The sequence below is a fragment of the Spea bombifrons genome, chromosome 1, assembly GCF_027358695.1.
Source record: "Spea bombifrons isolate aSpeBom1 chromosome 1, aSpeBom1.2.pri, whole genome shotgun sequence".
NCBI classification, from domain to species: domain Eukaryota; kingdom Metazoa; phylum Chordata; class Amphibia; order Anura; family Pelobatidae; genus Spea; species Spea bombifrons.
This window is the reverse complement of record NC_071087.1, coordinates 91,205,108-91,232,952: the sequence shown is the minus strand read 5'-3', so window position 1 is coordinate 91,232,952 and position 27,845 is coordinate 91,205,108. Positions and strand designations below refer to the sequence as shown.

Genomic DNA, 27,845 nt, shown 5'->3' with positions numbered 1-27,845 from the left:
TTCTCACTGAATAGGAAAGGTTGGGAGTCATGTGTAATTAGAATATGACAAGGTCTCCGCAGGGCCATGTTAGCTGGCAAACTTCCCAGCACTTGTCACATCGTGGAAACACACAGAGCGCTCAAGAAATAAAATCACTATGCAAACAATGGCCGCTTTTTATTATTATTATTTATTTTTAAAGATCAATGTATTTTCCATTCTAAAAATCTCATACAAAAAAAATAAAAAAACTCCCGCTAGATATCACATTGGTGCGTCTTAGAGGCAAGTGTGTATTTCCAGTCGTGGAACCGGTCTCACTCCACCTAGCAACAATTTCCATGTCTGCTTGCCATTAAATTCCCTCAAGACGAGAAAATAAAGTCGCTGGAGGGAATAAACTACGCAGTTCGTGACAAAGGTGTTCGGCTTTAGGAGACATGCTCTGCATCAAATACAAATGCTTATTATATCTAATATTATATACACAGACGCCATGACGCAACACTGACCCGCAAAACTCAAAAGTCTCATGCCAGACACAGGGCAGCACTCAAAACCATACCCCTTAAATGCTGCCTGTTGGGAAGGGGCTGTTCACGGCAACTGCATATATGAAAGGGTTTCTTTTATGAAAATAAAATGTGCGTGACACGGCTGTGATATATTTCCCATCGAGAATGACTCACAGAAGCTTCACACGTCCTCTTAGATCTCCCCTTATGCGTGAATCTGCTAGTACCGGAATAAAGATGTGAAGAGTCAGCAGTTTTCTTATTTTAGTGTGCATAGATGTAATACCCATATAAAGGGATGGGAAATGCTAGTGTAATAGTCATCAAAAGCGCTCTGAAAGGTCTGTGTTTGCCAGCCAATTGCTTATCACTTGGGTCACAACATTATTATTTTGGACGTCTCAGGGAAGCGTTTCAGCTTCCCATCGCCAACATCAAAATAAGTCGTTTCTAAACCTGTATAAGATAGTTAAATGTTTACAGACTAAGATACTCACAGCACATCTCGAAACAAAATCACACAAATCTCCCTCCTGAGGCTTTCACCCTTGGTAAATAACAGTGAGAATACACAACACGTTAAGGGACACGCAGGGCTGTGACACACAGAATAAGATCTTTGGCATCTTACAATGCTAACTACATCTCGCACTGCCCTGCAGCTACTGGCAATACATAAGTGATCTTAAATCACACAACAATGCAGAATATGTTACTAGAGACGAGACAAACGGTTGGAAATACCCAGTTTGCTCTAAAGCCTAGAGGGTAGTTCTCTGTAGCAACAAGAATCCAAGACTACTCGCAGGTGACCGTTATTCCCATACATCAGGAGACTGAATTTACTAAATTATGATGAGTCTGTTAGGTAATTGCTAGATCTTGTATAAAGAAACCATTAATCCAACCATAGGACAGATTGTAGGAGCACTATTTCCATAATCCATTAATGGGAATTTCGCATTGTGACAGAAACCATAAAAGGTCTCATGCCCAATAATATGTATTTATTATCAGGAGAAGAATCACGCTTGTCTCCCACTACATAATACGCAGGGCAAACAATGGGTTCTTTACAATAGAAAAAGTGTTAACAATTGAAGCAATCTACACTTTTATTCCAAAAACTTAATTTCAGATATATTACAGGATAACATTGGAGGGACATTACGTTGCCACAAAGAGAGAATAATCAGTTACAGAGCACATCAACGGAGTTAAATTCTACATTAAGCAATATAGTGCTAACATATGCATTATTGAACACTGAGATGGCACAGGTATATTTAGTAAATGTACAAAACAGTGCGAACAGACATAAATCATAGGAATCAATCTTAAATCGCCAGAAATAAGATTAGGCTGGAGCAACAGAAATATATACAAACCATTGCAAGACTAATGTATTTCCTGAAGAGTCACACAAACGGGGACTCAGTGAGATCTATTTAAACAGAAAGTCAAATCAAAGGGTGAAATACGCAGTGTATACATTCAACCAGGACAGGAGGTCTGTCTGTCTGTCGAAAGTAAACATTCGACCACTCCACAGTCCCATATGTGAGCTGTAAATGCCTTCATCAGGCTATTTTACACAGTTTAGACACGCAATCACGGCTGATGCGTTAATGCACTCATCCAACGCAGGCCAGGAGAAGAAGAAAGTTGGGATATAGCCAGACGGCACAAGATTTTCCATGACTTTGCCTAAATTCTCACAAAAACAACACATAAAAAAAAAACCAGGCAACATTGCAGAGTAGTACTCCATAACGCACCCACTAAGGAGCCGATTCCATGAAGAGTCAAAGCTGTATTTCCAGTGTAATATCATGATTTTTTATAACACACTTCATTCACTGTAAAAAGCAACAGTGGACATATCATAGGATATTCAGGAAACGCACGCGATATGCAAGTGACAGCATAATGCAGAATATAAAACCATTAATTCCTTTGAAATTGGGGTCCATGAAAATGTAGAAAGCCAACAGAAGCCAAAGTGAAAACATTTAACACCAAAAGAAAGAATATGCAGAAGAGCTCAGTTGCTGGATTATTACAGTCCTACAGTTAATAGTTTGATCTCAGAGGAGTGATGCATTGGCACACAACAGGACATACATTTACCTCGTTTGGGCCTTGGGAAGCTCTCATGCAAGTGAAACACAACTTTCTCCACAAAGTGCTGAATGTTACTGTGCTCCGGTCCTCGGACGAATACCATCCAATCGTGGGTAAATCCTTCGAGCGTCGGCTTCTTTCTAACCTGAGCCCGATGACCCAACTCAAGCTTAACTTGAACAGCACACTGTAATTGAAAGAACAACAATATGAACACGCTATAATTTGAATGAAGATGCATAGAATATTTTAATCATCGGTACCAAAATCACGTTTGTAACATAGAATGATGGTCCTATGCGTGGAGGTGAGAAAAAACACACATCACGTACATCGGAGATCACAAACATGCACACGTGTCACTACATCTTTTCACAAACCAAAAGCTTTTGTATAAGCGCATCTCCAGTACTTTCCATCCGACTCGCACAACAGACGGTGGCCTTATACAAACAGTACCCTCACCGACTTCAGTGACCTGTGGAGAATATTACTCACATAAACATGTTCTACGGTAACTAGTTCTATACGGTAAGGCTTCAGCTGATGCTTTTAGTTTCAATGTACTAATTTAAACTCAATTGAGTCTTCCCTCAAATCAGTCTACGGGAACTGAAAATGGGAAAGCATGTTTAAGTTAGTGATGCTCGTTGCCGGGTTTGAGTTAAGGGAGGGGATAGTGAATAGATCCATTACTGCTCTACTAACGCTGATGGGCAAATGCCAATACCTATATACCTGCTATCAATTAAAACTGTCTCGGTATGAGCCGCCAGACAAATGGTGTCTGACTACCTAGGTATGATCCTTCTAATAATAAATACAAAACCAGAGGAGAACACATATGTGAGCAAGGTCTGCTCTGCGTAACGCATAACATTTCTTTGGTACTATGATCACAGACCTCCTGGTGGGTTAGCGCCCAAGCTATGTTTTTGTTACTGGTGCTAGCCATTGGGAGGATGTTAATACCCTAGCTGGGTGTTATCCTTGTTTTCATTATGGTTCAATAGAAGCCTCAGGGTATGAAACAATTGTCCATTCTTCCTCTTAGCCCCGCTTTCTACGCTCCTACGAAGAGGCAATTGTGATTAAGACCTAACAAAAAGCGCACCTTAAATACACAACCCTAACAGCGCTCGGCAAGCAGAGCAAGCCAAAAGCAAACACTCCATTAATAGATGAAATAAATGTCACCCAGATACTGGAACGTTACCTGCACAGATTTAACACTCCATATTAACCCTGGGTGGATAGGATTAAACTGCAATACTGCCCACAAAGATCACAACCCCTAGCACTACAATCCCTATCATGCTGAAAGCAAATTTGGTAAAGACGATAGCTTTATTGGCTATAACTGCCGTGTAATGGGTTGCCAGCTTTCGAGACTACCTCGCTCACTTTTTCAGGCATATTATACCTTTCATGCTTTTAGTAATAAAGTAAGAACAAACGGCACCCCAAAAAGAGACCACACACGCTGGACGATTCTCATAAAAACACAAAGGAAATCGCATGTGCAAACAATGGCTGCCTCTACCCAGACCTTCCCCGGCACACAGGGCACATACCTCAATAATTATCAAAAGATGCTAAACGGAATTAAACCGCAGTTTGTTTGTTTTTAAAGAAATCTGATCAGCGTGCTGCCTAATCTATTATGTCGTGAAAACAAACACTCTTATTATATACTGAATCATAGAGCGCCATCGTATACCACAGTGCTGTACAACGAATGAGCATGTGGATTGCAGATATACTTTAAATACAGCTTCTGCACCAAAAAGAACATATCCAACACTTCTAGAAACATTATTATTTTGTGGTGGGGTACCGGGTAACCCTGAATTAGAAGCACCGGTTTCACATACACTAGAACTGCGGTGCGTATTATCATCTTGACGTGAAAAAAGCTATTATTTATAAAATGACTTGTTTTGGCGCATGTGCTAGAGGAAGCTGTAAGAAATACATGATCACATTACGCATGCTGAGGGTTATTGCCTACTTAAACCCCATACCGAGCCAGCTCCCGCTGTGGAAATGTTTCCACATAGCAATGGGAAAGCTTCTCATTCCCCCTTTATGTATCATATATATATATATATATATATATATATATATATATATATATATATATATATACATACACACACACAAGTACATATAGCACAGAACTTAGGGAGACAGAAATAATGGCTCCTGTAACTTTCCACGATATGTATATTATTTACTCCCTGAGGCATAGGGAGCCAATGTTGGCGCCCTATACGCAAATAAACATCACACGTCTGGAGGCAGCACGTGAGGGCAGACACTGCGCATTACTGAAGGGAACCGGAGGCCAGCATTTGGCACCTTTCAGGTAGGAGGTGGACCCCCAGTGCCATAACCAGGAGGCTCAGTCAGGGTACAGCACTCGCGCCTATAGGCCGGTGTTCCAATGAGTGGGTAGCGTGGGACCACGCTGCCGCCATTCACACATTTGCCCAGGCTGCACCGGTAAGCTCCCGGTGCGAAGAGGTAAGAGTGACGTACGCAGCCCCGGTGCCGAATCCAGTCGCCAGTACCGCGCACGTCACTTCCTGCTGTGGGACTCCCGCCTTTGCCGTTAGACGGGTTGTACGGGCTACTGCCGGTTCGGGAGTGTCCGGGCTAATGCAGGTAGGGGGGAAACCACCAGAGGTGATACTAAGTAAAGCCTACAGCGTCTCTGCGGCAGGTCTAGCTGGGCCTGTATCAGCTGACATGGGTCATTCCAGAGAGGTAGACCTCCGTTCTATAGACCAGACACTACATACAGGTGACCCAGACGAAACGTGGGGCTGTAGGAACGGATACACATTGGGTTATGAGGTACGGGGCTCAGAGATCGCAGTATGTTACATGCCTAGGCGCGTAATATTAATCATACAGAGGCAGGTGAGTTCAGGTCGTAGAGGTCAGGACATGGTTAACCAAGTGCCATATTTAAGAAAAGCCAGCTGCTGTAGAACCTCTTGGGGATGTTAGCGTTTAGCAGGACGGTGTCACATTCCTAGTTTGTACCTGTATCATGTACTCTTACTCGGCTATACTCTTTATACCCCCGGCCTCTTAACCCCCACCCCAAAAGAGGTTCTGCAGGAGCTGACATCCGTTTATATATCGCGCACCCCCGTGCTCTTAGCGCAGGAATGCGGTGCTTTTGCGTGAATAAGCCCAGATCACAGCAGGTCCGTGACGGCCCCGCAGTACCGGACCTCTCCTGGCATTTCTTTGTTTTCTAATCTGGTGTCTCGTTACTTCTACTCGCTAGATCGGTAACGAATGACTGGCAGCTGCCAGACGCGTCCGATTCGTCGCTTTATTATATTTCGAGCCTTATTTACCGATCGGTGTATCGCGATCATCCATGTGTGACATACGATGCAACAAATCACTAAATTAGCATTTAGCCCTGACACATCTCCATTCTCATGCACAGTCGTTTAGCTGAATGGACGGGCAGCGTCCTGTACTTACGGCCCTATAGAGCTGCCTCCGGACTGTCATTTAGTATTGTTACATTCTCTATCATGAAAGCCCGTGTAGCAAAGACATAAAGCGAACGCACCATGCTAGCTGCAGCTCCTGCACCGCCGGGCTGCCTTTATTACGGGGATCGTGTAGAACCAGCTTGGAGCCGCTGCCACTGCTGTTCGCGATCCACCTTCTCCTTGCTGATTCGGGATCCAAATCGTTGCGATCCAGGTCTTAATCCACTTCCTCCTGCAGGTGCTTGATTGAAATCCACTCGTCCCCCCCCTAATTACCACCACCCCAACAAGCCCTCGTCCCGATGCGTTAATCCAGGTGCTGGTCTATGCCCAGCGCAATACAAAGTGTTACAATGCTCCAGTCGGTGGCTTTTAATCCAAGCCCGTGCTCTCCCTTAATACCATCACTCAGGTGCTTCTGCTGCTGATCCAAGTGTGGACGGTGCCCTTCCCTCTCCAAACTCTCAGATCATGCCGAACGGCATCTCGAAGCGTCCCCCTTTCTGGATCCCGGTCCAAAAAAGGCCAATTCCACTTTAACCTTATGATGTCCTCAATCCAGTGTGTGCCCCGGCATCGCCTGCCGATCCATATGTCCATCTACCTTGGCATTCATTCCCCCTGCCGTCCAGTGCGTGAGCCCCCCTGTTATCAATACGTGCCAACTGTCCTTTGGCAGCGATCGCGAATGGGGGAAAGGGAAAGCAGCGCTGCCTGCGAGCCCAGGTTGATGCGAGCAGCGGTAGTACATAAATAGCAGTGCTGTGGCTGCAGGCTGAGGCAGTCTGCAGAAGGCTGCATTAAGGAGACGGGTTAGTTCCACCCCCTCGACTCACTGAGCTGGCCATGCCTAGGGGATGGGGCAGCCTCTTATTCCTCCTCCTTAAGTTGTATTTGTGCTGCTCTCACCAAGAGGGAGGGAGGAGGAGGTGGGAGATGGAAGCAGAAGCGGCAGGCATGGCTAAGGCTCGCTCTGCTCTTCCTCCCCTGTATGTCTGCCTCTCTGTCTCATTACACGGAGCCCGGTAACTGCAGGGGCTTTGGCGCATGCGCACTGCGGCGACAGCCTGGCACCCAGACATAACACAGTGCTGGAGAGAAGAGGGAGGGAGGGTTTGAAAGAGAGGAGGGGAAAGAATAAAAAAAAATGGGGGGGGGCTCTGAGAAACTGGAATTATAGATGTAGACGGGTTCAAAAGCCGGTTGCAATGAGGTGCTGGGCTGGGAAAGGTGAGAGGAGAAAGGAAGCCTGGCAAGTAGGGAGGGGAACATGGAAGAAAGGATGAACTGGGGGAAAGTGAGAGGAATCTAGCAAGAACACCCCAAAACACAAAGTCGGTAAAGGGCTGGGAGCCCAAACAGGAAGCGTAGGTGTGTTGGTGACATTTCTAGAAATGTAGTAGTAGTGGGGGTCAGCATGCTGGGCTCCCGCCGCTGGGTAACGGGTTTATACACTGACCTGGGAGTTTGCGGGAGACCTGCAGTTTCAACATCCTGCGCTGTATTCACTAAATGGCGAGTTGTGGTTGCAAATCCTCTTTCTTTAATATTAATATCATGAAGGGCTGAGTTGACCCTGTACCACATTATACGTGGACAGCCTGCAGCAGACGCTCGCTGAGGGTTGAACCTTCATAATGTATAGTGAAGTCATGGACTCCTCTTTAGTGAATACACAAACAAACTCTCTCTTTAGTGAATAGACAAACCTCGCTTCACTATGCAGCATGACAACCCTGTCTGAGACAGCTTCTCCTCGAATGAAGGATTGGTACAAGCTTGTAATATTTGTTACTTCTCATGACGATTCCATGACGTATAGCACAGTGCACATGTTCATGTATGATACTTGTCACCTTTTAAAACCCTTGAATGATTATGTTTTGCCCGTGGTGTGCAGAGTTCTTAGTGAATAACTCTGTCTGAGGCCATATAAAAATACTGTGCTAGAAATCCCTGCTAATGTGTTCCAGGCATTATCTGTACTGCAGACATGGAAACTGCAACATGAGTACAAGTCATAGCCATTGCCTTTTGTTTTTGGCCACTCCACCAGATTTAGACATGCCATGCAGGCACACACGGAAATATGCCTGAGGATGCTTCGAGATCCCATCACTTTTTCTACTGAACCCTTTCTTTCTTTCTTTCTTTCTTTCTTGGAATCCTTGCAAGCTTAAAAGTGCAGGATAGATGCAATTAGAACATGGAAACAATACTTAAACTTACTCTGTCTATAACTTATTTTTGAGTCCGCTATTAACAGTTTCCACCCTGGACTGCTCACGTCACAGCAGCGGTCTGTAACTCCAAATCAATGAAGGCTTTCATGTTATCCCGACAAGTGGCCAGATCTCTGGGTGACTAGTGAGGTGAGGAGATGCCGGAAACCTGCTCGCTCTCCTTATCATCGCTATATAATGTTTATGATCTTCCAATCAAGTATTATAAAGGCACCTTACTGTTTTCTTTAGGTGCGTCACATATGTACTCATTGCTCTGTAGCTTTGGACAAAGGAAGGGGTTGATTTGTTGCCTTAATTGCAATTATCTCTCTTTCATCGGACCTTTAAAAACATTCTGGACTAGTGGACGAAGGAACCGAATTAGTAGTGATGCTTTAGTGCTCATCAACAAAAGGGAGCACCCAATCTAAAGACACCATTGCCACAGAATCCACTCCCTGCAGGCTGGACACACTCATGTAGCCATACACCGCTTTTTCTAAATCATAACCCTGCTTACGAGGGTAATTAATTTGTCCTTCTTTGTCTTTGTGACCTCCACCCTTGGAATCATGAATTGTTTCCTGTATGTGTGCTTTGGCTTCCTCACTTTTCTCTTATGTTTACCGATTCCAGCCACAGCTTAGTAATAAACGCTGTAAACCATCACTTCCTTCTAGACCTCAACATCCCTGTCTGTGGCCGACAACATGCATGGGACATGCTTTGCCATTCAAAGACCAAGACATGTTACCTGCTTTTGTTGACCACAGCCAAATGGAACTGCAGATGGAATCTAGCTTCAAAGTTAAAAGGGACCTAGCCTTACTGATCCCTGAGTGATCCCCTCATCGTAATAGTCCGATCATAAAGTAATGAGGAGGCGATCAGACCAAGATACTGGGTACCAGGCCCCTGCAGAACTGCTACGTGCTTCTGATATTTCCCAATCCTAGGAACCTAACACTCCCAAGTGTTGGCAGTAACATATGTGTGGCAATGTGATCTGCCACATTGCTATTGTTTCATATCCACACTACCATTACAGCCTAAAAGTGCAAGTAAAAAACATAACTACAAAAAAGCTGGACTGGATGTTTTTTTTTGACAACAATTGTACGTGCCTACAAGCGATGAATTCCCCCAGCTCAGAAGTGCTTATTTTAAAGGCGTAGTTTAATATCCCTGACACCTCTACTGAAGAAGAACAAATATTTCACATTCTCTGTGAGAAAAGGAAAGCATTTACCTCTGCAGCCACCTTCTTCTTCGAAATCTCATCAGAGTTCTAGATAGACGTTTGCCTGCGCTAGAGAGTATATCACATGCAGGGAAATGTACGGCCGATCATATCTCCTGCATGGAAAATAGCTGAGGTGGGGGGCAAATGCATATGGGGGGGAATGCTGCAGAATCCCCCATGCATTTCCAGGGGGACGTCGCAACGATATAAAGGGACTTCTGTGCATATGATGGCTGGACTGTCCCTTTAAATACTGAAATTGCACCGTCAAGTCAAGCACTGAAATAATCCTCGTAGTATCCAATGTTACAATTACAGAACGCAGATCTTTAGATGGGTTTTTCATCAAATAAAATATTCCAGATGCCACAATGTTTTTTTTTCTCTCTAAATGCATTATGCATCCTATGACATGTGTCCTTAGCGTATGTAAAGTATACCAACTGTGGTCTTTGGATGATGCCATACAAGCAATTCCCTGGAGAAACAATCCAGAGGGATACGGTAGTTTGCTCACCATGGTCCTGAAGAAGGCAGAGGTGGGTGTACAGTGACATCTTGTGACCCGCGTAATTCCACATCATAGGAGAGGGTCAGCTTTTGGGGTGTGGCTTGGGTCCACAGGCTGACCATCCCTAGAAGCCTACTGCTGTATATCTAAAAGGTGACTAGTAGGACCCACCACATTTATTACGCTTTATTTTCTAGCGGAGAACAGGAACTAGTATAATAATACGCATATTGTTGCATTGCAACTCCGGTTGCAGTAGGATGCATTTCTCCAGAATCTAAATCCAAACGTGTTCAGCCCAAACAGCAAAGCTTAAATAAGCTCCCCTGCAGCAAGTTACTACATGGGATATATCCCACATTTTGCACACATCTTTCGCGTCATTGGGCATTTACAAGTAGACGGGCATTTGGAATCACAATTCATTACCTTAAGGAAACCAGTAGCACAGTAACCACAGTGCTATAAAACAATCTGGAATACTTTACAGTCTGTCACTCCTTCATTCGCTATTTAATAGCTGGCCCTGCATAATGCTTAATTTAATACGCGAGAAGACATTTGGGGAAATCTCATGGATCCCATTATACATTATACAAGACCACCCAAGCAGAAGATCACTGGGGTCGGACTTTCATAACGGATGGTGAAGCGAGGGAGTTGAAATCACGACTCTCCCCTTAGCGGATACGTCCCTTATCATCAAATGAGGGCCGTTCAGGAGGGCAGAGGGGGCTGCTCTGTGATACCTCTCACATTGTAAATGGACCCCTGTCACGACTACTCCTTAATAAAACAGTCACTGCTGCCCTCGCTGCTACATTTTCTGTAAATTAAAACAAAACACTTTGTGCAATCTGTGCGTAATATTATCGGTCAGTAATTATGGAACTATTCAGCTCCTACACGATGTTGTGATTGGTTTTATCTGTTTATGTCGCACCTTAATTTGCACCTCTTCCCGAGTTTTGTCTAAAGGCTGTCTTGTACAGCGGGCAATTACTTTCAAGGGATCCATGTATAAAGTGGATATAGAGGCAAAGGTGATATTTGTTGACCTTATTTGCATGTGCCTACCCAGAATCCCTTGTGGTTGTGGCAGCACCATGAGATTTCTGGCTTGTCTGGTGTCTGTAGATGAGTGTTTAATGATGCTTCTACATACCCCTAAATTTTAGTGGAAGGGTTTTCCATCACCTTTACCCACCATAGTAGAGCCCTGCGCGGGACTGCTTTTTTAATCCCGCTCCCGCCCGCTCCCGCTGATTTTTTGCCCAATCCCGCCCGCTCCCGTTGATTTTTTGTCCAATCCCGCCCGCTCCCGCTGATTTTTTGTCCAATCCCGGCCGCTCCCGCTGATTGTTTGTCCACTCCCGCCCGCTCCCGCAACATATGTTTCCTATCCTGCCCACTCAAACTAGGTTTTAATACCTAAAAAAAGTTTTACTAGTAAATATTAATTGATAAGGAAACTATGTTTTCATATTTAATAAAAAGTATAATTGAGAAAAACGTATTTCTTGTTTTTATTTTTCTTATTTGCCAACCTGCCCCCCAGTTATGCATATCTGACCCCAGGCTTGCCACTCTGCCCCCCAGATATGCCTTATATTTCCCTATATGCCACTTTCTACACCAGATATGCCTTATATCCCCCTATATGCCACTCTGCCCCCTAGATTTGCCTTATACCCCCCAGATATGCCACTGTGCCCATGATATGCCATGTACCCCCTGATATGCCACTCCAACACCTGATACGCCACTGTGCCCCCAGTTATGCCTTATAGACACTTATATGCCACTGTGCCCATGATATGCCACTCCAACCCCTAATATGCCACTGTGCCCCCAGTTATGCCTTATATCTCCACATATGCCACTGTGCTGTCCCCCCTGGAGTGCCCTATAGCCCCCTGGTGCACCTTATAGACTCTTATATGCCACTGTGCCCATGATATGCCACATACCCCCTGATATGCCACTCCAACCCCTGATATGCCACTGTGCCCCCAGTTATGCCTTATAGACACTTATATGCCACTGTGCCCATGATATGCCACTCCAACCATTGATATGACACTGTGCCCCCAGTTATGCATATATCTCCAGATAACCCACTGTGCCCCCAATATGCCACTATGCCCCCTGGTGTGCCACTCTCCCCCATCATAGAAGCCCCAGCAGAAGTCATTCACAAACATCCATTGATCTATTCCCTAAATCATACATACTGGTTAATACAAACTCTTTCACTGCCTTATCAGAATTGCAGATTTCCCGCGCACTCAAGGCTGCCTTCAGGTTACTCTCACAGAAGGTCTCTTTTCTTTTCCCGCAGGAACGGAGCAGAGTCATTTGATGACTCCGCTGTGTTCCTGGGCAGAACAAGAGAAGTGCCGCTGTGAGGGAGCAGCGAGAAGGCAGCCTTGCGGGACTGCGCGGGATTACCGGGACCCGCAGGTACGCTGGCTGACCGCCCGCTCCCGCCCGCAATAGCTGAAAAACCGCCCGTGCCCGCAAGTTCTTTGGCGGGTCCCGCGGGACTCGCGGGACCCGCCTCCCAATGCAGTCCTCTACACCATAGCTTAAGTAATGGTATGTCGCACCTTGAAAGCTATGATTAGATAATGAAGGCGTAATTAGTAGGTGTTATTTAAATGTCTGGCTTGCACATTGATAACTACCAGATCAATGAATACATTTGTAGAAAGCGGCTCCTTCCATCATGGTGCCTGATCCCATTACCCTCCCAAATAGCGGCCAATGGACATTAACATCTAGGTGTGCAGCACTTTTCTATAAGATTTTCTGTAGAAAAGAAGAAAAGTGCATTGGTTCCCATGGTGATTGCACCAGAATTGCTGCTATTGCCCACAGTAGATAACAGGGAACTCCGCATGCTATGAATTTGGGAGGTCCAACTTTATGACCTGATGACCTCAAGTACAGCTTGAGCGATAATGTCAAATATACTCAGATATTTCAAAGCTTGTGTTGTAGAGTACATTGGAAATGGTGACGGTTTAGGGAAAGTCCTTACTTTGCATCCCTGGTTCAGTTATTGGGGTTAAAAAGGGCATTGTTGTTTTAACCTTCTCACTTCACTACTCATTATAAAGAGCCCATGTTAGCCGGGATTTCCAGCAAAGGGCTGCACTAGCCCTGTATAATGTATAATTCTATGTGTAAGGGGTGAAGAAATATATATAAGCCAGCCAAGCTCTCCGTTAATGCCAAGTCCCCTGGGGTTGGACCTTAATAATAAATAGTCAAGCGTAGTAGTTGGAAACGCAAACTCTCCTCTTAGTGAATAAACACAGTTGTGTTTGTGTCACCTATGCCAAAGCAGGGATATCGTGGGGTCTACCAGTGTTTTTGGAAGCATTGCAACTCCCCCCCCAAGGTATTTCTTTCTACCAGCAGAGGGCACAAATCTTTTACTGGTGTCCTTAACTGACCTTGACAAAGAAAAGCTTCCAAAGTAGCAGTGATTCTAATAGGTAGAAGGGGAAAAAAGTAGAGTTTCCATAAATTTCCATTTATCATTCTTCAAAAGGAAGAAACGACGCAAATTAGAGCCGCTGGAGAGCAAAGTCGGCTGGTAATGGTCCATCAAAATCATATGACGCCTATGAGAGCTGCAGCAAAGGGGGGGGTGTCACTGAACAAGGATTTGGGGGAAAAATTTGGAAATAAAAAGATTAGAAGAAATAGATTTTAAATATTGAAGGAAAGGCAGCAGTCTCTTTTAGCAATATTAGAAGTCAAATTTTAATTCGCATTACATCAATAACAAATCTATTATTGAATTTATGTGCAGTTGGGTCTGCTCATGCTTCTGCGATGTCAGCGCTACATCTCGGTGACCCGAGCCACGTTTATAACGTCTTCACGGAAGTCATCTTCTAGGCGTATGCGGCCGAATGTGTTTTCATCTCGTCGGTCACCCGTATTGTTTCACGGGGAATGGATGCATGTGGTTTTGAGAGTGCGCTCAGGGCAAAGGCTTCAGAGATGAGCCAAGGAAGGATGGGAGAGAGAAATCAGACTGCTGTAGGACATGTTTACGGTCTGTCTATAAGCCGTGGGGGATACTGATAGGGCGTTCAGCATTCTGGAGCGAGAATGAAAAGCATTGAAACCTCAATGCAGCCAGTCCGCAATGAAACGTCCGGCCCTTCGGGGAACTAACCAGGAAAAACAGGCAGGGAACCAGCCCTATGTAACTCATTGGGGTTTATTCGCTAAACGGGATGTTGTAGTTTGAACTCTCTCACTTCACAACACTGGCAGCTATCTCCATCAAGAAGGGCTGAGCTGGCCCTGTATAATGTGCGATTCTATGGGTGAGGAGAACGCTCCCTGTATTGATTTGAACGGCATTATTTAGAGCCGAGAGTAGCCTCTGGTGGCTTAGAATGACCAAAAGTCTGAAAATCATACAAGGATGAAACAATAAGAGTCTCTGGGCGATATGGAGATTTGTAACAAGAATAAATGAAATAAAGGAGCGCGTGCACTCTGACGTTATCTGAAGATAACCGGCAGGGATATAGGAACGTGTGATAATATTCTAAATACCTTACACTCACGATGTCTCCTCATTTTGCAAAGCAAACTAAATTCTAATGAAAATGGGCAAAAGCGGTAGAAACTACCCATGATTCTAGTGGAATTATACAGCAGTAAATGTATCGGTGACACACACAATATCTAGCATACAGCTTTAAGGTCTCGCCTTAAATTCAGGAAAGCCTTATGCCTATAGGAGGCATGCTTCATTCCTACACTGCATTAACCTCTACCACTTCTGCTGGGAGGCTGCTTCACTCACTACCACCCTCCTGTAAATCTATCTCTTCTTTGTCAGAGCTATACATATCGCTGATGTTTATTTCCACTCAGAATGTATAAGACTTGCTGATGGTTGAAGGTGTCGTGTTTGATTCGATATATCTCATTGATTTACGTGGCTATGTGTCAAATCGCCTGCATTATATTACAATGCATTAACCCTCGAAAGTACCAAAGGCGAGACACATACCAGAGATCCAGTGTAAGGCTTTCGGGCATGTAGGGGACATTACCGTGTGCTGGGCACCGTAAGAGCAGCGCTAAACAAGCAGCTCGCACACACCACTGCGCATGCTCACCACGGCTCTCATCCGCTGACAAGTAGCGCTCACAGCAACGCCCCCTTTGCCATCTTGAGCCGGCAGATCAAATACAGCTCCGCCCACTCTATCTCCCGGGCCAAATGTGTGGCCAATAGGGATATGGTTTTCCTGTGACGTCATCAGCAGGGTCCCATTCCCGGCGCTTTCTTGAGGTGGCTTTATAGGTAAGAGTTTTTTTTGCTTTCCCGAACTGTTGGGCGCTGCGTTGTGACATCAGAGACCTGGTCCCTGTCACTAGGCCATGTGCTGCAGTCACTAGGCTCGGTTGCTCTGTAGCCTGCGTTGGGAGAAGGCTCTGTCTATAATGCAGGTGAATGCGGAGTATTCTCCGTCCTCGCTGCTGCCTGTAGTGTGTTCTCTTACTGTCTGCACTAAAGTGCTCAGGGCCCGTTACGGAACACGAGTTATCAACGGGCGTTATTCACTAAAAGGAGAGTTGTGATTCACTTCACTATTCATTATGAAGGGCCAACACTGACAGAAGGGACAAATGTCTAATTCAATCGCGGAGGAGATTGGAGCAATCTCGTCAATATACATATGCGTTATATGCCCTGTATGTATACAATGTAATTACCCATGAGATCAGAAACACGTATATATATACACAATATATATCTACGATATAAACAATGTGTACTTTAAATGCATGCCGCTACTGCTTTAGCATAGAAGTTGCTCTATAGCATATTAAAATTATGAAATTGGTCAACGCTAGTTAATTTATGGCATCATATGCAGTAATTTCCCCCCAAATAACCTTTGTTTTAGGTTTCACATTCTTTTCCTCCCTGTGTTAATCTAGTTTTGATTGATTTTGATGCGTTCCGCCGCCGTTTAAAGACAGGTTTGAATGTATAGAAAGACAAAAGGTATCAGAGCTCCGAGGTTTTAGACAGCGTCTGTATATAGATATTCAGAGAAATTGTTGTGAAAATAAATCCAAATAGATTTTTGCGAATTTTGTCCCAATGCGTGCCTTTCTTTGGATAAAACACTTTGTGCTAACACATACATTTGCGGGTGAGTGGAACATTTCAACCTTCTGGCTTCAGTGTGTGTTTCTCCTGCAGCAACGGCAGAGCTGGCCCCGCACTATGCATAGTTAATATGAGAAGGCTGAGCTGTAATGTGTGCATTATTATTATTGTTTTATAATTATAATTTTATGCGTCCTGGCCACTTCTCGCACGAGAAGCTCACTCTGGTGGGAGTTGAAATGTTCTACTAACCTGCAAGCTCTTGGGGTAAGGAGAGTCAGAAGTGACACATGTCTTCTCCTCTGCGGTTTAAACAGGCTTCCATACGGTTTTAAATACTGTTCGTACATCACAAAGTGAGAAAGCCAGCATAGAAACGTGTCCACAGTGCCCAGAAAGTAACTCACGTTTCCTGTAGATCGTAGGCTTTTCGGTGCGTCCCGTGGATCCCAGCAGCTGTTAAACACACCGGTCCTGCCTAAGAGCCGAGAGTAGATGTCACAGCAGGTCCATGTGATTGCATTGCCTCACACGGACAGCAGGCTGAGTCGGGGTTACATGATGCCTCCACGCCGATACGTGCTATTTAACCCCTTTGTGGCACGCAGCTGAAATAACTGCTTACAGTGGCACAAAAGGGAAAACACCCTGCTGCTCCATTAAGATAAGTCCTTGTAGTGAAGGGCGTGTTAATAGTTTCTGCTTAACAGGCATACTTATGCTCGCGTTTAAGGCTTGATCTGCTTTTATGGGAATGGCAGACCACACCTTTAAAACAAGCTTTTTGCATGAACTGTCAGCGGGACTGGCGTTTAAATCCGCGTATCCATCCTCAGATCTAAGCGATCTTCATGATCTTTGTACTCTTTTTCAGTTCTAGCACAAGATGTCGGAAGACCTCAAGAAAAGATTAGAGTTTCCCAACTCCCTGATTCAGACACAGGTATGGTTTTCAGTGCTATACGCTTCTTGTGTTAACGGGCCAGTGCTTATGTCAGACGACCATGTTTTCTCTGCCTGTTGCTAAGCAGCACCGCTAATTCGCCGCGAGCATCACTATGTGCGAGGCATTAAGGGTGCACATTCCCTTGCTTCCGATACTTCTCTTTTTAGCAGCAGGGTTCAGGATTGGTCCTTCCAGGCATCTGTCCATGCACTCAAGGCTAAAAAAGACTCAAACTGCTAATGAACCATTGAGCCTGGTGGGGCAAAGCCAAATGGAACACTTATAAGACCGACATCTTCATCCAAGAGTGATACTGTATGCTCTTTGTATGTCTCCAACAATAACCAAGGCATTAACATTGACACAACCGTTATGGACAGACGCCAGGATAGCCACTTCACATGGAAAGGCCTCTCGCTGGGGTAATGGGGTAACATTCAATATTTCCCACAGTGTGTCATTGTGTGCATTTATAGATTAGTGAATGAGCATCTTGTTGGAAGCCGGAACGCCGCTGGACAGTGTGAGGCATTACCGTTAGGATACAAAGTATGATACAGCCGTGTGTGTCAGAACCAGTCATAACATACTTCACTGTATAACAAATACTGAGCATCATTTATTTCAGGACAAGGAACTAACTTATTTCCAGAATATGTTAAGAAGACAAAACCCCAATAATGCATTTTAACTCGTTAAGTCCTTTTATAAAGAAATAATTGTATTTTCTTGGCTGACTTTCCACAGTTGTGTAATGTTCTAGATTGATAAGAATCTCAATGTATTGCTGATCGGAAGAATGAAATCATCAGCCAACACTGCACCAGGAAAACCACAAGACTTATTCGGGTCAGCTCACTAAAGCCAGTTTGCAGTTCTGATCTCAACTATTCATTATGAAGGGCTACCACTGGCAAGTTTGTGCAGCTAGAAGGGCTGAGCTGACCCTGTATAATGCATAATTCATTGGGTGATGACACTTTGATTTACTGATTGGATTTCTTATCTGTGTATTTACGTCTGGTCATATTACTGAGTCCATGACAGGGTTAGGTTATTAATAAGTATATAATGAAATATCTTCAAAAAGGGTGCTGACAGTAATTCGTGGAAAGGAGAACAGATCATATTATTTCCTTTTACTTTTCATGCTATGCCCCCCCCCTGTGTACTATGTATACATCATCTTTTCTTTGGGAAACATCTGTTTTTAGCTTTCAAAGGTGTCCCCTTATATACATTTTGTCCGTGACAGGTCCTTTCTAAATTTAACTGTTAATGCCTTGGTGTAATTTAAACCTTTGTTTAAATCGTTCTTCAGATGCTGCGTTAGATCTGCTTGTGTCTCCATAGAGCATGTGCTATATACAGAGGATCTGAAGGACTAACACACTAGAAGATCATGTAGGAGGTCCATCCTTTTTCAGGGGGACTGTATAGATACGTTTTTTATTTTGTGCTCCATCTTTAACAGAAGTGACACATCTAGTGACACAGAAGCGACACATTTAAAATATGAAACATACTTTAAAGTTGCCAGATTGCTGTAAAAAATGTAATACAAAAACGTCACGGTCGCTGCTGAAGCTGTCAAAAAGAATTCATTCACAAAGCACAACAAACGCCATAGCAGGCTCTTTATCGACATAGAAAAAAATCATCAATGTTTTCTACATTGGTCCCAATACAAGCTTATTGTAAGAACAATAAAACCAACTTTGCCGCAGAGAAACTTGTTTTGAATCCAAGCATCAGCTAGTTTTGAAGTTAAGGAATCCCATTTGAATTCACGCTGGGACTCTGCTATTTGTTGGCTAATGGCAGCCCCCAAAATAGGTGTATACGTCAAGGGTTTGAGTCACCTAAGGAGGAAACACCCTTAGGCTAGGTTTCCACTTGGGTATTTTTTGCAAAAACACCCATAATAACGCCAATTCAGCCACACAGCGTTTTATTAGTGAAAAAATGCTGCGGCCAGATGTTAGCTGTTCTTCAGTAGGAAATCACACAATGCCATATCCACTTGGCGTTTTTTTGTTTGGCGTTTTTTCAGTCCTCTTTGGCGTTTTACGGCTTTTTGGGGCTCTGTGGCAGTTTTTCAAAATCGCAGCATGTTGACACTCTTGCGTTTTTTGCAAGGAAATCTTGGCGTTTTTCTCCAATAGAAGTCTATGGGAGAGAAAAAAACGCCATGAAAAAGCCATGTGGGTTTTTTGCCTTGGCGTTTTTTATGGCGTTTTTTTCCACAGTTACAATGCAGAGGATGGACCCAGTATCTGTGTGTCCTACGAGAAATAGGCTGGAAACAAACAGTTTCACACAAAACAAAGTTCATATTGAATTTTACACCAAAGCAAACAATTTGCACCATCATTTGGGGCCAATCTTCCTAGAGGAGCAAAAGGGTCCGCCGGGGCGTGTTTAAGTAGAACTCTACCAAGGAAATGACATCAGTAGGGGGCAGATACTTGCCATTTATCCTAATCCCTTTTAGCTGGGTGAAAAGTCTAACTTGAAAAGGCTGGAAAAACTGCATAAGGTCAAAAAAGCAATTTCCACAGAAAGGCTAAAACGCCAGAAAAAACGCCAAAACGCAGGAAAATGCAGTGGCAGTTTTCCTGGCATTTTTACATCAAGAAAATAACGCAGGTAAAAAATACCTAGCCGTTTGGGGAAGGAAAACAGAAAGGAAAGTGATGTTGACATTAAAACGCTTTAGAAGTATGAAAGCCTAGTTCAAGTAAGGGATGCTGTATGATTAAATTATCCTCTCATGTTGTAACAAAGCTTCATTTAGGTGTGTTTTGGAAACAAGTAACTGCACGGGGAGCTTACTATGTTATTTTGTTCTGCATTTTTTTGCTTATGATTGCCTAAAGTAAATTATGCCAGAGTTTCACATTATTTAATGCGCTCTTTAATCTGCAATAGCATACTTTAGGGAGGCCAGAGAGGGTTCTTTAATTCCTGGCTATTGTCGGAGGCTGCGGGCCATGAGGGCATTTGCTTGAAAAAGGTTTAAAGTAACAGCATTACTTGTGATGTATAACTAGCGGATGGTGGTGTTTATCAAGGAGTTAATAGGTATAGCCATGCAGTTACTTTGGGACACTGCATTTGACTGTGCTTTCAAATATCGCAGGGTAAGTTGGTGACATTGGGGGTGTAAAAGCTTTTGTCTCCCCACATTAACCATACAGGTTGATGGGCTAGCTCAGTCTTTTTGGAGTGGACTGGAAGAGAATCTTATCAGGGTGGTTGTCTTAAATCTAAATACGTTCATTAAAGGTCATTGAGCTTCTGCTGGTTACTTAACTAAGGAGAAAATGACGGGATCCAAGTTTTCTTGAGCTAAGCAAGTTGCAGAAGCTGTCGTTGAGATTGCACAGAGTCTGAAAGTTTGGAAAGCTTCTCTTGTGAGTAATGAATCACTACACATGATTATGGTGCAACTTAATAAGCTTGATTACTTGTCAGACTTTCATAAATGAAAAGAAAAATGGAAATGAAATCATGAGTGATTTTATACATGAGTGATCATGTATTCTGCGTGAACCCTGTACTAATGCACGATAGGAGAAAGTCTAACTTTTTTTAGTCCATCTGTGAATTATGAACAGGTTTTCTTTTATTTTAAGGTACATACATGTTTAGATGCATATTTAATTAAATTTACCTTCCTACTATTAAGAAAGACCTTGTATATATTTTCCTATTTGTTAAAGTAAAAAGTAGGTATTTAAGTCCCCCTACAAAAGTGATGATGAACATAAGTGATGTCATGCAGCCCTTCTGAACAAAGTGAAGAATATCCCAGGTCTCCAAAAGTGTGAATCTGGGGCAAATTGAATCAGAATAAATACAGTATATTGATTATTATTGTTATAACAATTCAAACTAGCCTTACATTTTCCTGTGGTTGCAGTAATAGTTTATTAGATCTGTCGAATGAATCATTTATTTCAGGTGTCCCGTCTTTAAAGCAGAAGTAAATCTGCCGTGACAAACCAATGGTAGATGTGCTCTAGGATTACACATATGTATTATCTATCCCTTTAAATAGCACTGACCACATAAGGGGAATTGGGCTTAGAACAACAGCCTGCTATATATGGGAGATGCTGGCATTAATCCTGTTACCGTCCAAAATGCAACACTTAAATGTTTAACATACCCTGCATATTTATGGTGTAACAATGTTAACTGCTTTAAATGTAGTAAGAAATTATTTTTATATGGTAAATACAATAAGCGATAGTTATCCTGTGGTTTTGGGGACGTAAAACTATTTTAAAGTTATATTATTAAGAATCAAATTACTCCACTACAATCTCATTTATAAACTCTCAATTTTTTTTCCTTACAGTAATCCAAATAATTTCAGACCAGGTATTAACCCCTTAAGGACAATGGGCGGTCCCTAAACCCATTGAAAACAATGCATTTTGAGCCCGTACATGTACGGGCTTTGTCATTAAGGGGTTAAGATACTTTGGAATACTTTTAGTATAATCAGACTCTCTTTATTCACTATAATTTCGACAGTGATTTAATGTTCATTATATTACATGCGTTATTAGATAAGATATTCCTGCATTTATTTATCAAATTCCAATACAATAAACAATGCAATTCACATCATCGGTAAGAAACTTCAGAGTGTGGTATGTGAACGCATCGATCAAAATGATCCATTTGGTCCGTTTCTCAATTAGTCATACATCTGGGTTGGAGCGTGAGTGTGTACTACAATTTAGGAGTATATCATACCTATTTTCAGATGTTTGTAGGGATTGCTGTAGATCAAGCTTGGTAACTACATGTTACGTGAAATGTTATGTCTCTTTAAGGCAAGATGAAGGCATTGCGGGCTCTCAGAAGAGTAGATCTCTCATTGATTGATGATTAAATTACTCTACACGAAAGCCAATGGCATACATTGCTAGGGTTTTGCCAGTGTACTATATTTTCATTCGTGGTTACAGTGTGGAGTGATTTGTATGTGGGGTTTTTTTCTATGTAAATTCACATGTTTAGTAAATATACATGATGTTACAATGATGAACATTAACATAAGTAAGTTGCATATTTTAAAGGATCGTTCTCTGTTTATATTTTTATCTTGTGGTAACTTTTGTCAATCCATTTATTATACTACCGACAGCTTGTGTTTTTTCCTTGTCAATAATTATAATTGTTTTGACGTTTTCATGGAAGCAGCATGTTGCAAGGCCAGCATTATAAATTAACTTTGTGTCCTGAAGTTCACTTCCTTCCATTCCTTCACCTACAAATGCTCTCTAAACCAACCTTTTCTTGTGCACCCAAAGCGCCATTATATGACCAAGAGTATGTGGACACCCCTCTTAATTATTGGGTTTAGGTGTTTCAGCCACACTTATTGCTAAACGGTTGTATAACATCAATCACATAGGCAGCCATCTCTATTGCGCCATCTAGGAATAACAGCTCAGCCTCGATGATGCACACTCAGCAGTTTTTCTACTTAAAGGAGCACTGCAGCCCTATTTTCATGTTAAATTTATATTGGAGGCCAATTGCGGGCACTACCCTGCTGCTTTAATTTGCTTATTTATATTCTTATGCAAGCTAAATTATGTTACTGCATTATTAGCTGTATGTTTGTACCTTGTTTTAAATTAGATTTCCTATTTTAGCGCCTGCCTGCCAACAAGTATGTGTAGGCAGCAGCATATTCCGGCCCAGAATTTCATCCCTGCTAGATATTCCACAGTCAACTGTAAGTGATATTATTGGGAAGTGGAAGTGGAGGGACAGCAGCAACCCAGCCACGAAGCAGAAGACCACACAAACTCACAGAGCATGGCCACAGAGTGCTGAGGCGCATGGTGCATAAATGTCACCAACGCTCTGCTGATTCCATAGCTGAAGAGAGCTGAAACTTCCACGGGCATTAATATCAGCACAAAACCTGTGCAGTGGGAGCTTCATGGCCAGGCAGCTGCATGCAAGCCTCACATCACCAGTTACAACGCCAAGGGTTGGAGTGGTGTAAATCACGCTGCCACTGGGTTCTGGAGCAGTGGAAACGTGTTCTGTTGAGTGATGAATCAAGCTTCTCTGTTTGGCAGCCTGATGGGCAAATCTGGTTTTGGTGAATGCCAGGAAAACGTTAGCTTCTTGACTGCATTGTGCCAACTGAAACGCTTGTTGGAGGAGAGATAATGGTATGGGGCTGTTAGTTGAGGATTGGGCTGGGCCCCTTACTTCCAGTGAAGGGAAATCTTAATGCTTCAACATACCAAGACATTTTGGACAATGCTATCCTTCCATCTTTGTTCCAACTTACAACAGTTTGGCGAAGGCTGTTTCTTATTCCAGCATAACTGCCCCGGTGCAAAAAGCAAGGTCCATAAATACATGGTTGGATGAGTTTGGAGGCACTAGAGTGGCCTGCATGGAGCCTTGAACTTAACCCACTGAACACCTTTTGGATAAAATTGCAAGGCAGGCATTCTTGTCCAACATCAGTGCCTGACCTCACAAATGGCTGTGAATGGGCACAAAATCCTATAGACATGATCCATCTTGTAGAAAGCCTTCCCAGAAGAGTGAAGGCTGTCATAGCTGCAAGGAGGGGAGACTCCATATTAATGCCCATGGTTTTGGAATTGGATGTTCCACAAGCTCATAAAGGTGATGGTAAGGCGTCCACATACTTCTGGTCATATAGTATACTTCAAGTTGGCTTGCATGAGATTTCTAGAGGGACATGCACAGAAAGTGTTCCCATGTATTTCCACTACAAGAGTTTTCTTAAATAGCTCCTTATGGAAACCAAATAATGGCATTGAGTGCTGGAGGTGGGACACTGCAGCATCTTCTGCAGATAAGTGCCTTTTTTTAAGGTAACAAATGCACATTAAAGTACTTACCAAGTGCTTTAATATGCACTTATTATTGATGAGGCTGTTTGTGGTTGTAGTCCGTCCCTTTATAAGATAGCTTTCCAGACAGTGTAAAGGGTGAAATTGTAAGACACTGATACTGGATTTCTATTTTATAAATATAATTTGACACCTTTTTTGGATGATACATAGTAAAAAGTGGAATTTGACAAAACTGACAGATCCACTTGATCACAGATGGTGTGTTCTTGTGTTCAACAGGCAGTGGCCCACCTCATTGCTTCTGTGCTAAAAGAAAAAGGTACGGCAGAGAAGATCAAACAGTCGTCAAACCAGGTAAGAGGTGGAAGTTAAAGATGAAAAAATCTCTTCCATGTACTCAATAATAACAATAATAACCATGGACCACTTTCTCTGAGGGGGCATATTCAACCTTTGCCCAGATTCATTATATGATAAAATTTCCCAATACCTAGCCGGATTTTATGGGGGTTTAAATTACTCCCAAGGTTCAGGTTACTTCTCTTCTTTGTATTAACCGATCGCTTGTTTATTAATTTATGTAACTTTTGAAAAAACTCCCCAAAAGAAAACATGGGAATTGCATCTGCCGATAGGGCTGGCACAGAGGGACTATTGTATGTGAAGGCAAGTAAACATCTACCTCCTGATCAATACTGTGGGAGCTGTGCTTTTGTCTGAAAACATGGCAGCCGTAGCTGCATGCCTTGGACTACCAGCCAGGCCTTTCTTGGGTAATGATGTATAATTGGATAAGCCTGTCCAGGCATCACGCTGCATGTACGACACATTTAAGGTCATGGACTGCACTGGCCCGCTCCAGCGAATGCTTCCTTTTGTGTCTGTAAGCAAGAGCTCACATTTCACTGACAGACAGCATGACGCTAGCTGGTAATTTTCTCTGCAGCGTTTTCTAGGCATACCTCTACTCAACAGACATACACTTTATTTGGGATCTTTGTTCTGATTTTAGAGCCCCCTCCCCTGTTTTTTTTAATTTTTTTTTGTAAGGTTAATTTTTTGTTGTTTATAAGAAGCAACCATGTCAATTACAGAATATTGTCTTTGTGAAACGCTGTCCAGTTGCTAAGTTCCCTTTCCTTCTCATGATTTGATATAAGCTTGTCTGATTAGTGTACCAATAGGTTTCAGCCTGGAGAATGTGTTAGAAGAATTATTGTACGCATGAGCGGACCTTGTGATTCTGCTTGGATGATGTTAGGAAGCAGCACCTAGAAAGTAAACGGTTCACCAGGGCTTAGTGCCAAAGGACTGGCACTTAACTGTGAGGTTGCCCTGGCATTTGTTGTGATCTTTTTGAAGAAATGGTGGCAACCTTAGATGAGGTCTGCAACAATACTTCACTGATCACAGTAATGGTTTATTATCGCTATAGAACTGTAAGTTACTTATGGTATTTGTGTTGTTAGTAGAGCTCCATAAGATGGCAGGGCAGCGGGATTAACATGATGGTATGCTTAATATATTAAGTGCGTGTAAACCCCCTCTTGTACATAACTTATGAGTTGAATCTAGTGATTTATAGAAAACACTCTTAGTATTATGTTAGGCTTTCTTGGGTCTTCCAGCATGCTTCTGATTTGTGACGGGCTGCTTATTTTGTCTCGCTTTATTGAAACCATTTGGTCAGCAAATATAAACACTGCCAATTCTTAACCCTTTCTTGTTCTTCTTCCAGACTCCTGCACTAAATGTCCTTTGGGAGAAGTGCTGTGCAGACCATGTGGTTGTACGGACAGCTTGTTGTGATGCATTGGTGGCTCTGGTTGAGCAGGGTCATGCAGACTTCAGCTATGTCCTCAATGGAATCCTAAACATTTTCCCTTCTGCACGGTATTACATTTGTTTTATTCTACCATCAGCTACTACAGTGCCGTGAAAAAGTATTTTCCCCTGATTGTCACACTTAAATGATTTGGATCATTCAATCATTCAACTAAATTGATACTGGACCAAGATAACCTGAGGAAACACCGTGTGTGTGTGTGTGTGTGTGTGTGTGTGTGTGTGTATATATGTATATATATATATCCAAGGTGCTTGCACTTAGCCTTCCACAAATGAATCCAATTGATAGCCCTGGTGCTATTCAAATAGCTGTTCAAGAATGCAGGCACTCACAGGCCTTTTCAATAAAATAGGCATTTTAGTGAATTTTTGAATCAGAGATTCTTACCTTTTGTCAAACATAGACAATCTAAAATAGATAAATATCTATAGTCAATATATATGAGAACATTTTTAATCTATGTGTATATATATTTTCTGTAGAAACACACAAGGCCTAGTGAAATGTGTGTGGCGACTTCTACACATTCAAGCTAAGAATTCAGTGGAAAGTGGAGATCCCCAATCAAACCGCCTTTATACAGTATGGTAAGTCTTGATACGTTGGTGAAGAAGAGGCTGTGATAATTACATTTGTAAGGCTCATAAAACATTCATCCACCAAGTACATTGATTTCGAGATGTGGCTAATTAAAATGATCCTTCTGAAGGCAAGCACATCCCCGGTAGTTTAGCTTTTGCCTGTAGTAACAGTACCAGCAGTAACCACCTCCATAGGCAGTGCACCCCAGGACTTATCCATAACAGGAGGCCTCCAAAGTACCCTTAATTATGTTACATTTGTACCCTACGATCGTAAGACTCTTATCATTCATTTTATATAAATACACTGTGTAACTGAAATCTCTGCTTTGCATCTCATGCTCATGGCAGCTTCTTGTACATTCAACAAAAAGTAATGGTAAATCTAGTTATAAGTAAATACCATAACTAATATAGAGCTGGAATTGTGGAACAGATTGTCAGCCTCTCTTCCTGAAGATAATACTAGGGTCCTTCATGTACTGCACTCATCCTTATGTTACATAGGCACTCTAACATGTAATACACATAATGGGAAGGGAACTATTTAGTAAGAAAGAGTAACTCTATAGGGAGGCAAGTAGGATCCTGGAGACGCACCAGGAAGTAGGCTGAATTAAGGAGTAACGGGGGCACAGTGTGTGTTCATGCGAAAAAGGGAGAAAAGGAACATGCCTGCATTGAGCATATAAAAGCCAAATGAACCAAGAGTGAGCAATATTTTGCATGAAGAACTTCATGTGGGGGGAAAAAGTGCGGCCTATATTCGAGCCAATACGGTAACTTTATTGCTCCAAAGTTTTTGGGACCTCAGAGGTCTCTTGTATCAAAGTAACAGGCAGGTAACTGTTTTAATTAAGTTAAAATCTTTCAATCACATAAAAGTTTTGAGGTGTAGTTTAATAAATGAAATGGGCTAAAAAGAACATTCTTAAACTGAGTAATATAACAATTCACAAAAACAGTTATTTTTTTTTTTTTACCACTGTTGCACACTGTGGGTTTGATGAGTTTCCCTGTGAAAAAGATGTCTCCACAACCTGGGGGAGGAAAGTGCTCAAATCTGAATCTGTGACCACGCTAGATTTCCCCACAGATTAGGCCAATAATTTGTGTCCTAAAACATGGACACAATGAAACATTTCATCCCCTGGCCAAGCCCATTGAGCTTCTCCTGCCTGAAGATCAGAACTTGCCCCGTATAATAAATTGTTATTGACAAGGCACTCATGGGTAACTAATATTAAGCTGTATTATGGCAGAGAATGTGACACGACATTTGCCAGTATAACATCTATTCATATGGAGAGACTACA

General features: G+C 42.7%; 2 protein-coding genes across 3 annotated transcripts in view; one reads left to right on the top strand and one right to left on the bottom strand.

Annotated features, from left to right (window-relative positions):
• Positions 1–6,396, bottom strand: part of MLLT3 (MLLT3 super elongation complex subunit) — an 81,218-nt gene extending 74,822 nt beyond the window's left edge. For both annotated transcript variants that reach the window (XM_053465888.1, XM_053465889.1), the window contains exons 1-2: positions 6,220–6,396; positions 2,628–2,808 (exon numbers count right to left, since the gene is read on the bottom strand). In XM_053465888.1, the coding sequence (XP_053321863.1) occupies positions 2,628–2,808; positions 6,220–6,222 (184 nt within the window). In that variant the 5' untranslated portion in view covers positions 6,223–6,396. The remainder of the gene's footprint in view (positions 1–2,627; positions 2,809–6,219) is intronic.
• An 8,901-nt stretch (positions 6,397–15,297) lies between these two features.
• Positions 15,298–27,845, top strand: part of FOCAD (focadhesin) — a 76,661-nt gene continuing 64,113 nt past the window's right edge. Inside the window, exons 1-5 of the mRNA XM_053465880.1 lie at positions 15,298–15,465; positions 17,156–17,224; positions 24,379–24,453; positions 25,838–25,992; positions 26,431–26,535. Of these exons, the coding sequence (XP_053321855.1) occupies positions 17,168–17,224; positions 24,379–24,453; positions 25,838–25,992; positions 26,431–26,535 (392 nt within the window). The 5' untranslated portion in view covers positions 15,298–15,465; positions 17,156–17,167. The remainder of the gene's footprint in view (positions 15,466–17,155; positions 17,225–24,378; positions 24,454–25,837; positions 25,993–26,430; positions 26,536–27,845) is intronic.